Consider the following 11,814-nt stretch of genomic DNA (forward strand, 5'->3'; position numbering starts at 1 on the left):
ATATTGATTATTTCCTGGGTAATAAAAATGCAATTAGTGATTTTGTTATTTGCTGTTGTGTCGTTTGGCATTTCGGCTAAGGTGAGTTGAGTGAATGATGTACAGGGTGTTAAGTGGCTTTTAGGCCGTTCCTTTGAACGTTTCAGTGTATTACGAGTCATTGTGTCCTGATAGTATCAAGTTTATCACAACTCAGCTTTATCCAACTTACCAATTAATTCCATCAGAGTTAAACATTCAGTTAGTGCCATTTGGTAACGCAAAAATTGCGAATTTGTCAGACGGTACTTTAAATTTGACTTGTCAACATGGTCCAGATGAGTGTTACGGCAATGAAATTCAAGCGTGTGCGATTTTTTTCGATTTGAAAGATTCAATTGATTTTGTAAATTGTGCAATGGCAAGTGATGATCCAAGTGGAGATACGTTTTTGAGCCAAGTTAGTTTGTATTTAAATTAATGAATTTTCTACTTCAATTTTAATAATAGTGTGCTAATTCGAGCGATATGTCCTGGATCAGGATCAAGCAATGTGTGGATAGTGGTCTAGGTGATGATTTATTCGTCCAAAATGGAAATCTAACTCCCGATTTTATCAATTATGTTCCAACAATAATTTTTTATGGTGTTTACAATGACACGCTACAGGAGCAAGGAGAGAAGGAATTTTTGAAGACGGTTTGTGTTTTGTTGGGTCAAGAACCGAATTGTGCTAGTTATTTGTAATCTAATGACAAGTGTAAATAAAATTTTATCATTGAATGAGTAGTTCTTTCCTGGTACAACAACAACAATGTCATTCACGCAGGGTCGGACTGAGGAAAAATTAAACGAATGTGACGTTCTTTTTTACCATTTTTTTGATAAAACTTTAAATAAGGGGTCAGTTCAAAAATTTTTTCTACCAAGATTCAGATCTGTTTACATTTGCCAAATATGAATAATAGTTTTTATAAAAAATCATCAAAATTCAGCACTTTTAGGTAGAAACTTTGTTTAAATCTATTTGTTAGTCAATAGATTTAAGAATTTTTTTCGTCAAGATATACAACATAAGAATTGACAATTTCAGCTTTTCTTATGTAAAATTATCCCAGAATTCCAAATCTGTTTACACTTTCCGTCTACGAAAAACTGTTTTGGAGAAATCAGCTTATTACAAAGTAAACGAAAACACTAATAACACATTAAAAATCAATTAGATACTAAATTTGAATATCCAGTCCGGTCCTGATTTAATATAATGTAATGAGGGCTCGTGTCCTGACTTATGCGTAGTCTTGTGAAACACACTCCAAGTGAATCTCTTCGTAAAAATGAAACTTTATTTAATTGTAATCACACTTTTCAAATTCTCGGTACGTTACCAAATATTTTGCCCTTTCTAGTCGATGAATAAATAATTGCAGTATTCGTTGAAAGTATCCCTGTATTACGAATCCCTTTGTTACGACAGCTCAAGATTCATAACACGCCAACTCACCCCTAATTACTCACAACTCAAAAATTACATTCAACTCGAATTCATCCCTTATGGCAAAGCTACAGTAAGTAACAATATAAAATTATATTCGCCCTTTTGTTGTAATAAATTTTTAAGCACAATTACGTTAATCGTCGATGGATCTTCGACTGCCAACATGGCCCCAACGAATGCCAAGGCAACAAATACCAAGCTTGTGCTTTGGCACAAAACAGTGGACAAGATAAGGATTTGGCATTTGTTGATTGTGTGATGCGTGAGCGAAATCCGGCTGATGTTGAAAAAATTAAAAAAGTATTTTTGCGTGGTTGGTTTAAAAATTAAAAAATTGATTTAAATTTTTAGTGTGCTCAAAGGGTTGGAATTAATTGGGGGAAAATCATCAAATGTGCAACGACCAATCAAGGAGATGATTTGTTAGCTAAACATGGCTCTAGGACCTATGATCTTGAACCAAATATTTCATTCGTTCCAACTGTGGTCTATGATGATCAGTTTGATGATAATCTGCAGGAAATGTCGCTTGTGGACTTTGCAGCTGTTGTCTGTAGCAAGATTAGAAGCGATAAACCGCGAATTTGTGATAACAAGACGTTACCACAAAGGAGATTTTTTTCAATGTAAAGTAATTTATAAATAAAAACGTTATCTAAAGAATTTGTCTGGGCTTTTCATTAGCTTTCTGGTTTAGGAGAACCCACAAAAAATAGTACAAACAACGCAATTTAAATTTAATTAACTCATATAAAAAATGTAATATTGTGTATTTTTGGTTGCATGACCGGCAGAAAATGCTGGAATCTGAATTATTTTATCTTCAACTTCTAGAAGTTAGAAGTTGAAGATAAAATAATCTTGCTATGTGTTAACCATTATACAAATACAACCACTTTTTCGAAAATGGGACAATAATAAAACAATCGGCGCTTTCTGGTAACGGAAACGTTTTATTGATACTTCGTTCCACATCCTAACCTTTAGATATCCGTAGTATTGTCCTATTTTGTTTCGAAAACTGCGCAAAAAATAATTTTTGGCCCCCTTGTGCTCCTAATTGATGTGATTTAGTGTTATGATCGATAAATATGCGGAAACATTAATTAATAAATTAATTTACAAATATTTTGACATCGTTTGAGAATTGGAACCATGAGAAAATATGTAAAATGAAAAAAAACCTTTCATTCAATATTATTGTTTACTACAGACACACCTTCATAGTGTCATCAGCCTTCACCTATTAATCATCATCTTTATGATGCTGTTTAAAGATTACAAATTTGTATCATTGGCGGAAAAAACGTAAAATTAATTAACGAAATTGATACACCCATTTCTGAGATAAGAATGTGTCTGGTAATCTGTCGAAATTTGCTCGTGAATAAATTTGGAACTTTCACTAGTACAAAAATTTACTCATGTTTGAAATCGGAACATTTTTTGCAAATTACTTAAAACACCTTACATAAGTTTACACATTTAATTACCCAGTAAATAATACAAGTTCGCAGCTTGATCTCGCATTTGTTGACCTGATGACAATTCGATAAATAAATCAAAATGTCGATTCACTTACTCCACCCATAGGAAACGCAATTAAAACTTTGAATGATGGATTAATAGCGAGAAAGTTTATCGTATTTTTCGCACAAAAATCATTTGTGATGATGATGTGATAAAAATGCAGCACAATCACACCTGACCTTGTCGGTTTGTTTACAATTTGCACTCCAGCAGCAGGAAACACGTTTAAATTGTGAATACTTACCTTTCAAATGCAGGTGTGAACTGGCCCTGGACTAGATGAGACAGTTTTTTTTAAGGTGGGGCTGATTTGACACTTGCCAAATAAATCGATTCATAAAAATGTGTTTTATTTCCTATCAATCGATCATTAAAAAAACGAAATGTAATAAAAACTCGTGACTTGTATTACGAAATGTCACGAGTTTGAAATTTCTCGCCTTAACAGCCCGATTTATTTTATTTCATTTTTATTATTTTATTCCATATTTGTACAAACATTCATATTTTCATATGCATAAAAATGGCATTGCGGAAATGATGTAAAACACTACAAGAAGGTCTTTATCTAATTAATGAATTTTTTCCTTCTAAAACTAAAAGTTCGATCCATTGATGAGGACAAACAATTAAAATTGTGCAACGAGCTGTAAAAACAAGTCGATTAAAAGACGACCCGACCTAGGATAACGTTTTTATGAAAATGTCAGGAGTACAATGTCAACATGTTTCAAAAATTGAAACTTGATCGTATTGTTGGAAATGTCACAGTCAAGTTCAAGACGAAATTTCTCTATTTCTTCATTAAAAAATAAAAGAGTATTTTCAGGCTTGACCGCTCACGGTATTCCAGTAAAATACTTTGTAGCAATCTAGTGTTTTTTTATTTATTCATAATACTAATGAAGCACTCACACGCGTACTGCATTTTTTCCTAAACTCATTAATATTAAATGCAAGTCATGTTATAATAATTAAAATTGCCTCATCAAACGAAGAAAAGGAAATAGAAGATAAGAATGACGTACGCAAAAATAATTAAGTAGAAAAGATAAACGAAAACCTGGAAAATTATGATAAAAATTACAATCACTTGAGATACAGACCTCTAATAAATGAAAGGCCACCATTATGACGCCAAAAATTCGCTCAAAGACGAAAATTCCATCACTTTTGACAGTTTTTGGCATAGTTATTGAAACGTTGACAGAGAATAGGAAATGCACCAAAATTTGTGGTTGTGTAACAACATTTGCTATTATTTATTTTAAGCTTGAGTGGTTTCGTTTCACACATTCTTTGTTATTAATAAATGAAAAAAAGCTGGAGCTTTCTCAATTTTATTGTTAGATTTTTTCGATATTTGAGATTGTGAAATGATTGATTAATTCGACTGCAATCACAAAATTATCTAACGTGGGTACTTAACTATTTCAAAATTATGTAAATGTAGGTAAATTTTTGAAAAAATGAGGAAAACTAGACGTTACTTGAACGTAACAATTTTTTCAGTACTTTACAAGAGACGGCAATTAAAGGAGAAAGCCGAAAAAATGGCTCCGGCCTTGACAACACCAGACAATAGATTTTTTATTCAATTAATTACTTTTTTGTAAGATATTGTTTTCAAATGAAAATATAAATCAAAATTCGAGATCATGGTTAATTAAGTGGAAGAAAGTTCAAGAAGGTCGCCTAATAAATCCGCTTGCCTTGTAACACTCCAATCACTCGAAATTACACAAAATTTCGTGCCTTTATGCAATTTTCCAAACTTTTGTGAATTTCAATCAGGAGGATTTTTCCCCCCAATTTCAAACCAGCACAAGTTCTTACAACAACAACATGTGATCATGGTCACAGTTGAATTGCTCAATAAATTAACTTTTCAACCAAAACTACAAAATTACATTCATTTAAACTATATTTTAGTTTGCGTTACATCTTAGTGAAAGTGAGACATAATAGTTTTCGACGAAAAAAAAACAGCCATTTAGCTTGCTCCAGAAATGTAAATGTAGGTGCGTTACTGTGTACAGGGTGAGCTAATCACACATTCCAGCCTTTTACTTTTATATCGAACGAAGCTAAGTGATTCAAATCGTAAAATCGCAATTCCAACTCACGACTCTTTAATTTAATAAGCTACAGTTTATTAAATTTGGTGTGCAGACAATCGATTTTTAACGCGAAAATACCATTTGAAAGGATATGGTGTTCTAAATCTAAATCATAACAACCAGATGAAGAATAACCGCCAATACTCCCAGGCATTTAAATTTGCCATTTCCTGCACCTGTACTAGTGCAATAAACACACAAAACAATGACTCTTTATCTGCAAAACAACCTTAAACAAGTCCAGTTATCAGATTTTTTGGCAAGGTTGAACAAATTGTTCATTTTACACCGTTTAATAAAACAACAAGAGAAAAAAGCTCGAGTCCGGTTGATGATTCGATGACGTAATTCCGGTTTTCCGGAGAGGTGGGATTTGTACGCGCCCTCCGGAGTATACGGAGCGGTTTGTCTAACAGTAACACTTTCTCTTTTCATGTTAATGTTATAAAGATGGGGTGTGCACAAACATAGACTCAGTTGTGTTTGTGGTGCTCGACAAAACCAGGATTATTTTTTTGACATAGTTTGTAGGAAATTAAGAGGTAGGAAAAAGCAAAATTAAGAGTATTTTAATTCCATTTTGCAAAATTAACCCGTAAAATTAGGTAACAGATCAAAAATTAATTTAAATTTAACAGTTTTTTCATTTTTTATCCGGCTGATTTTTTTGTTAGTTTTGTAAATATTCATTTAAGCAATTCAAAATAAATGCGGAAATTTCTTAAAATTGGAATTAAATTAGATTTAAGTGAACAAAAGAATGGATTCTCACAGATAATTAGTCTTGTAAATAATTTTAATTTGAAGTCTTAAAAGTAATCCACATTTATTGATTTTTCTTAGTAGTTTGTAGAAATCTTCGATATCAAAATTAATGTTTTATTCGATTTAAATCTTGACAATGGTAATTAATTTGTGTTTAAATTGAAATTTAATAATTAACCCACAATGACTGTAGTTAAACTGGATATTTTTCTCTTAATTAAATAATTAAAAACACTTACATAACTGTTACTATTGTAGGTTTTTTAAGCAAACAAGCCCAAATTTTTGTTAATTAAACCGATTTTAATTTAATTTCAATTTCGCACCGAGAGAATACAATTGGATGTTTTGTATTTGGAATACATGGCTTAAAATTGTTAGTTCACAATTTTGTAATCGGTTTTGTCAAGTAATTCAATAATTTTCTGTTGGGTCCTGAAATTGGAGTACGATGAATCCGATTTAATTACAGGAAATTTCTTCCAATTGTACAACTGTGATTTTTAAACTAATTACTTGTCGTATCGTTAGTTCCGCTTTTTCTTTCATAAAACTATTTCAAAACATAGATTTTTGCTGAAAAAGCCGTCACGATTTTGAAACAATAGTTCGCACGCACTGCCGAAAATTGTCCGATTTTTAGGTCAATGGTGAAGATGTAAGTAGAGTAATTGAAGTTTTGAAACAATCTTTGTGTGAAACTCAAGATTGTGTCGCTAATTAAAATTAAATCGCCCGGAAACGAATCGATTTTTCTGTGCTATAACGGGATATTGGTCAATATGTAACAAACTTTCAAAAATTGTAAATTGTGTAATAGGGTGGGTGGACAGTAGAATTAGCCAACGCAAACACACACGTGATAATTCAATCAATCATTAAAAATCAGCAGCCTTCATGCTCGTTTCTCCACAAAGAAGCATAACGAATACATAGATCAAACGGATGCAGTGCAAATCAGCCATTTAATTTGTTTGGATAAATTAATTTCCACCTTGAATATGACGATTTGCTCACTTTTGATTTGACTCAATGTTGTAACATGTTATCATTGTGCACAGTCACGATTTTTCAAATTGTAAAATATAGATTAAGTCGGTGAAAGGTTTCGCTTTACGACAGCAGTTAGCACATAACCGAGTGACCCTTTATTGTAATTTTTTTTATTCAAATTTATGCTCTTGCATATCTGATTGCTTTCTCTTAGATGCTCTATTAGCTCGACGGTATGTGTGATTGAATTCATCAACAATAACAACAAGTACTGTTTTGCATCGGTTATTATCTAAGATTGTCATGCAGTTCTGATATTCTCACTCATTAGACGATATGTATTACGCAAAAAGACATGGGAAAAAACCGGCATTTTCCCGGTAGAGGAGAAACACGCCGTTAGGAAATTCCTGAGAATTTCCAGATTTTGTAAAAATATTTAAACATGCATTTGACTAATTGTTCGTTTCGTCAGATTTTTACAAAAATCTCTTTGTTATATTACTGTTGCACCACAAAACAGCAATTAAACAAAAGGTTAGTTTGTGAAATTCTTACAAAAATTTTGTGGCACAGAACCCTGTGGGAGATCCCAAAATGTTAAATTTTGCATAAACAAACACGAAAAACTAAGTAAAAGTGCATGATTTTAATCCAAAGCGTAAACTCTGATTTTTTGAAAAAGTGTCGCTTTCACTCGAACTTAAGTTCACATATGTGTAAGGACAATATTTAAATTTTTAATTTTCAATCTCGCGAGATTCGAGAATAATTAACTAACTAGTGCATGAACGATTGAGACACAAAAAAGTGCATTATTTCATAATCGTGCGACGATTGATAATTACCATACACGTCATGTGCAATTATTCGAGATTTTTCGGATTAGAAATTCCAAGTACAAGAGAAACTTAATTATGATTCGATTTATCGCATATTTTGATACAAATTAAGCAATAATTGCGTACAAATCTCGTCGACCTTCTACAGGAAATAAATAGTTCCGTGCATTACTGATGAATCTGGAATATGAACCATTTTTCCTTCTTATCAGTGCCTTTCACTTTAACGAAAAACTGGAAACCGGTGATGAGAAAGCCAATGAAACCAACACAAACATATCGACAATAAATTAGAAAAGAAAAAATCGCGCGCGGTCGCATTATAATAATTATACAAAAAAATGTTAAAAATCGAAAACTGCCAGAATTTTAATTAATTACGCGAAAATAAATTTGCCGGTTTCATGTAACATCTTTGGTGAAAGGTGTTACGATGAAGATGGTCACTTGGTACCACCCGATTTATAAATAAAACATGAATGTGTCACTGCTTTGCAATTAACTTAATTAATATGTTTGGAATTATAGTGGCGGCGTAAAAGAAAGCTCATTATACTGTGTTTACACCGTTAGACTAGTACTTGCAAAATTTCTGTCCTTGGAACTATTCTCGTTCAATAATTAATTTGTTGTGCTCAGAAATATGTAAAGCGACCAGGTTCTTGGCCCAAGGACGATAATTACTCAAGAGATTTTATCACAATGAATCATTCATTATAATAGAGACAATTCGATTATTAATTACGTCAGAAACTAAATTGTTTAGTCACCATGTGGTACTTCCTGGCCCTTCTCCACTTGACCTTAGCTGAACCCAAAGGCTCGGGGTATAGCATTTTCCTCGAACACACGCCAAGTTGGGACAGGAGACCTTACGGTTACGGACCTGCGGCACCAGTGGCCTTTGACCCTTTCAAGTACTACCCCCCAATACCCCAAAAAACGCACTTTATACAAATACTCTTTGTAGCAATAACAATTTCTTGCCACAACCACAACCACAACCCCCAACACCCGATCCGGCAACCTTAGGCTGTGGTACCCCACCAGCAGGGTGCCCCAAATCGAGGTACCGCTCCTACGATGGTTCCTGTAATAATTTAGGGAACCCAATTTTGGGTACTCCACAGACACGATACGCGAGGCTTCTACCGGCGAATTACGCCGATGGTAAGTAATTTAAAATGTTGGTAAGGGGTGCACTAATTTAACAGAAAAAGTCAGTCTGTTTTGAGAAAAAACAATTAGCTGACAAAATCAATATCGAACAAACATTTGAATGTTTCAGAAAAATCGGTTTTACACCACAAAAATAATAAAATGTTTGTAAACACCGGTTATTTTTCTAACTTCGTTGGTTGTTTTTTTAGGGGTGAGCACCCCCACAGCTTCAGTAACGGGAAAACCGCTCCCAGGCTCTCGAATAGTCAGTCTTTTGATTTATCCCGATGTACAAATTGAAGATCCCAAATTTACAATTAATGCCATGCAATATGGGCAAATAATCACCCATGATATGAGCATGATTGCGGGAAGTACCCAAGCACGTAAGTGTCGCTTTTTTTCCAACTTGTTGGGTGTTGTAAATGAGTGCTTTAGAGCCCCATCAGACCAAGTGTTGTACGGCCGATGGTCAATTGCTCGAGTTTGCCAACATACCGGAACATTGTTTCCCTATAATGTTGCCCAACGATGACCCCGCTCACTCCCAGACGAATGCAAAGTGCATGAATTTTGTAAGAACGATCACTGATCGTGATCGCAACTGTGTTGGAGGCTCACAACCGGCTGAACAAGTACTTAATTTTATTTTCCACTTAACCTATCATGCAATCATATTTTAACAGTTAACTGCAGTTAACCATTACTTGGACTTATCGATAGTTTACGGTAACAGCGACCAAATCAACCAACAAGTCCGGCAATTCCAAGGCGGAAGACTTAGAGTTGAAGTACGAGATGGGAAAGAATGGTTACCGAGGAGTACCAACGCTAGTGGCGTTTGTTCTATTCAAAGCCCACAAGAAGTTTGCTATTTAGCTGGTAAGTAACAACAAGCAGTAATTATTCCATTAAAATTATTACTACGTTCAGGGGACGCTCGAGTCAACCAAAACCCACAATTGACAATCCTTCAAATCATTCTTATGAGAGAACACAATCGAATTGCTGACGCTTTGGCCAAATTGAATCCACATTGGGACGACGAAACTATTTTCCAGGAAGCTAGAAGAATTGCAATCGCCGAACACCAATTTATTTCCTACTATGAATGGTTGCCGATTTTCATTGGAATTGAAAATTCGCTCAAGAACAAAATTATCTATTTGAGCAAACATTTTATCAACGATTATCGACAAGAAGTTGACCCGACGGTGCTTAACGAACACGCAACGGCCGCTTTCAGATATTTCCATTCGCTAATTGCAGGGCATTTGGAGTAAGAGCACTTTTTTCTATATTTTTATGAATAATAAATTACGTAACATTTATACGTGAAAAAAAACAACTGAAAACAGAAAGAAATTTGAGATTTGAATGTGGTAAATAATAAACAGCATGACCTGAGGTGACTTGAGCTGACACACTATTTGACAATCGACAAAAGTAATGTTTTACAATTTTCTGGTAAAATAAAAACATCCATCAAAATAATCAAAATTTCGCCATTTTTACATCTAACATTATTCTACAACAATAAAAATATTCTCTAAAAAAATTTTATGTAATTCCCACAAATTGAGCAATTTTTTTATTAAGGGCCGATAATAATTCGAAGAAGCAATTAGATATAATTACAAAAAATTCAAACTTGATTTGTGATTTTCTGTATCGCCAAATAAACATTTTCAGTTTGGTAAACGAGCACCGCAGCAGCTACGGCAACTTGCGTCTCAGTGATTGGTTTAACCGTCCTGCTATTGTCGAACAGGGCGACAATTTCGATGAATTGACTCGAGGTTTGGCCACTCAGCCGGAACTCGCTTCTGATCCTTACCATGACAGTGAGGTAAAGTCGTAGCAATAACCGTGAAACCCAGATTACAATGCACATTTTTCAGATAACACAGTTTTTGTTCCGAGACGGACAACAATTCGGTTCGGATTTGAAAGCCATTGATATCCAACGTAATCGCGACCATGGACTTGCCTCCTATAACGAATATCGAGGTTTTTGTGGATTGCCCAGAGCCCACAGTTTTGAAGATTTCCTCGATGTTATGACACAAGACGTGAGACAATAATTAATAATGTAATTGAAATGTAGTAATTTTTTTTTTGATTGTCAGAATGTGAAAAAATTGGCGACACTGTACGAAAGTCCCGACGATGTTGATTTAACAGTTGGTGGTTCGTTGGAAGCCCATGTTCCGGGTACTTTATCAGGACCAACATTCTTGTGTATTCTGACTGAACAGTTCTATAGAACTCGAGTTGGGGATAGGTTTTGGTTCGAGAATCAACACAACGGATTCACTTTAGGTTAGTTGTTAAAGTAACCCAATTAAAAATAATTCAAACGTAATTACAGCACAATTAAACGCAATTCGTAAAACGAGCATTTCGAGATTATTATGCGACAATGGCCATCACATCCAAGCCATGCAACCAAGAGGCTTTGAAAGAATATCTCACGAGTACGTAGTTTTTTTTTCTTCTTACATCATAATTAGTGTGAATTTGATTGATGAGAGAATTATTTTAGTAATCCGATTACACCGTGCGAAAATTTGCCAGCTGTTGATCTCACTTTGTGGAAGGAAGTTCCGTTTGGTGTCGAACGTCCGTACGATTTCGGGTCGGACTTTTCCGATGAATTCTTTTGGAAGAAGAAATAAATTGTTGTGATTGTCTCAGACAATTGTTTTGTGCCTAAATATTTTTATTTGTTTTTATTTGTACATTTTCTAGTTAAGTTCATGTTAATACTAGGCTTTATTTGATAGAACTTCGAAAGTCGAATATTATTTGCACTTTAATTTATGTTTTATCTAATTTTGTATATTTATGACAGTATTAATAAAAAACTCTATTTTCGTAAAACGGTGTTTTTGTGAAAATAAATTGAGGGTCACCTAAGAAAATA

General features: G+C 34.0%; 3 protein-coding genes and 1 long non-coding RNA gene across 5 annotated transcripts; 3 read left to right on the forward strand and 1 right to left on the reverse strand.

The window, feature by feature from the left end:
* Nucleotides 1–27: 27 nt before the first annotated feature.
* LOC135265882 (GILT-like protein 1) lies at nucleotides 28–726 on the forward strand. The gene is made up of 3 exons (XM_064356203.1): nucleotides 28–81; nucleotides 125–439; nucleotides 490–726. Exons 1-3 carry the CDS (start codon nucleotides 28–30, stop codon nucleotides 724–726), a joined length of 606 nt encoding a protein of 201 aa, XP_064212273.1.
* Nucleotides 727–1,050: 324 nt separating this feature from the next.
* LOC100142038 (GILT-like protein 1) lies at nucleotides 1,051–2,140 on the forward strand. The gene is made up of 4 exons (XM_008192165.3): nucleotides 1,051–1,358; nucleotides 1,410–1,547; nucleotides 1,601–1,777; nucleotides 1,829–2,140. Exons 1-4 carry the CDS (start codon nucleotides 1,317–1,319, stop codon nucleotides 2,105–2,107), a joined length of 636 nt encoding a protein of 211 aa, XP_008190387.3. The 5' UTR covers nucleotides 1,051–1,316; the 3' UTR covers nucleotides 2,108–2,140.
* Nucleotides 1,857–5,435, reverse strand: LOC135265944 (uncharacterized). Its single transcript, XR_010333828.1, has 2 exons — nucleotides 4,114–5,435; nucleotides 1,857–4,070 (listed from the first exon to the last, which is right to left on the reverse strand). It is a non-coding gene; the product is annotated as an uncharacterized LOC135265944 (long non-coding RNA).
* Nucleotides 5,436–5,551: 116 nt separating this feature from the next.
* LOC655587 (peroxidase) lies at nucleotides 5,552–11,771 on the forward strand. Of its 2 annotated transcripts, none has more exons than XM_962148.4 (12): nucleotides 5,552–5,669; nucleotides 8,494–8,644; nucleotides 8,698–8,897; nucleotides 9,098–9,274; nucleotides 9,327–9,523; nucleotides 9,575–9,770; nucleotides 9,822–10,167; nucleotides 10,581–10,737; nucleotides 10,790–10,960; nucleotides 11,018–11,210; nucleotides 11,260–11,365; nucleotides 11,434–11,771. In XM_962148.4, exons 2-12 carry the CDS (start codon nucleotides 8,499–8,501, stop codon nucleotides 11,564–11,566), a joined length of 2,022 nt encoding a protein of 673 aa, XP_967241.2. In that variant the 5' UTR covers nucleotides 5,552–5,669; nucleotides 8,494–8,498; the 3' UTR covers nucleotides 11,567–11,771. The 2 variants fall into 2 exon arrangements, with proteins under 2 accessions (XP_967241.2, XP_015832935.2); XM_015977449.2 differs by having other exon boundaries at nucleotides 5,565–5,669; nucleotides 8,478–8,644.
* Nucleotides 11,772–11,814: the final 43 nt, after the last annotated feature.

The sequence above is a fragment of the Tribolium castaneum genome, chromosome 4, assembly GCF_031307605.1.
Source record: "Tribolium castaneum strain GA2 chromosome 4, icTriCast1.1, whole genome shotgun sequence".
Lineage (NCBI taxonomy): Eukaryota > Metazoa > Arthropoda > Insecta > Coleoptera > Tenebrionidae > Tribolium > Tribolium castaneum.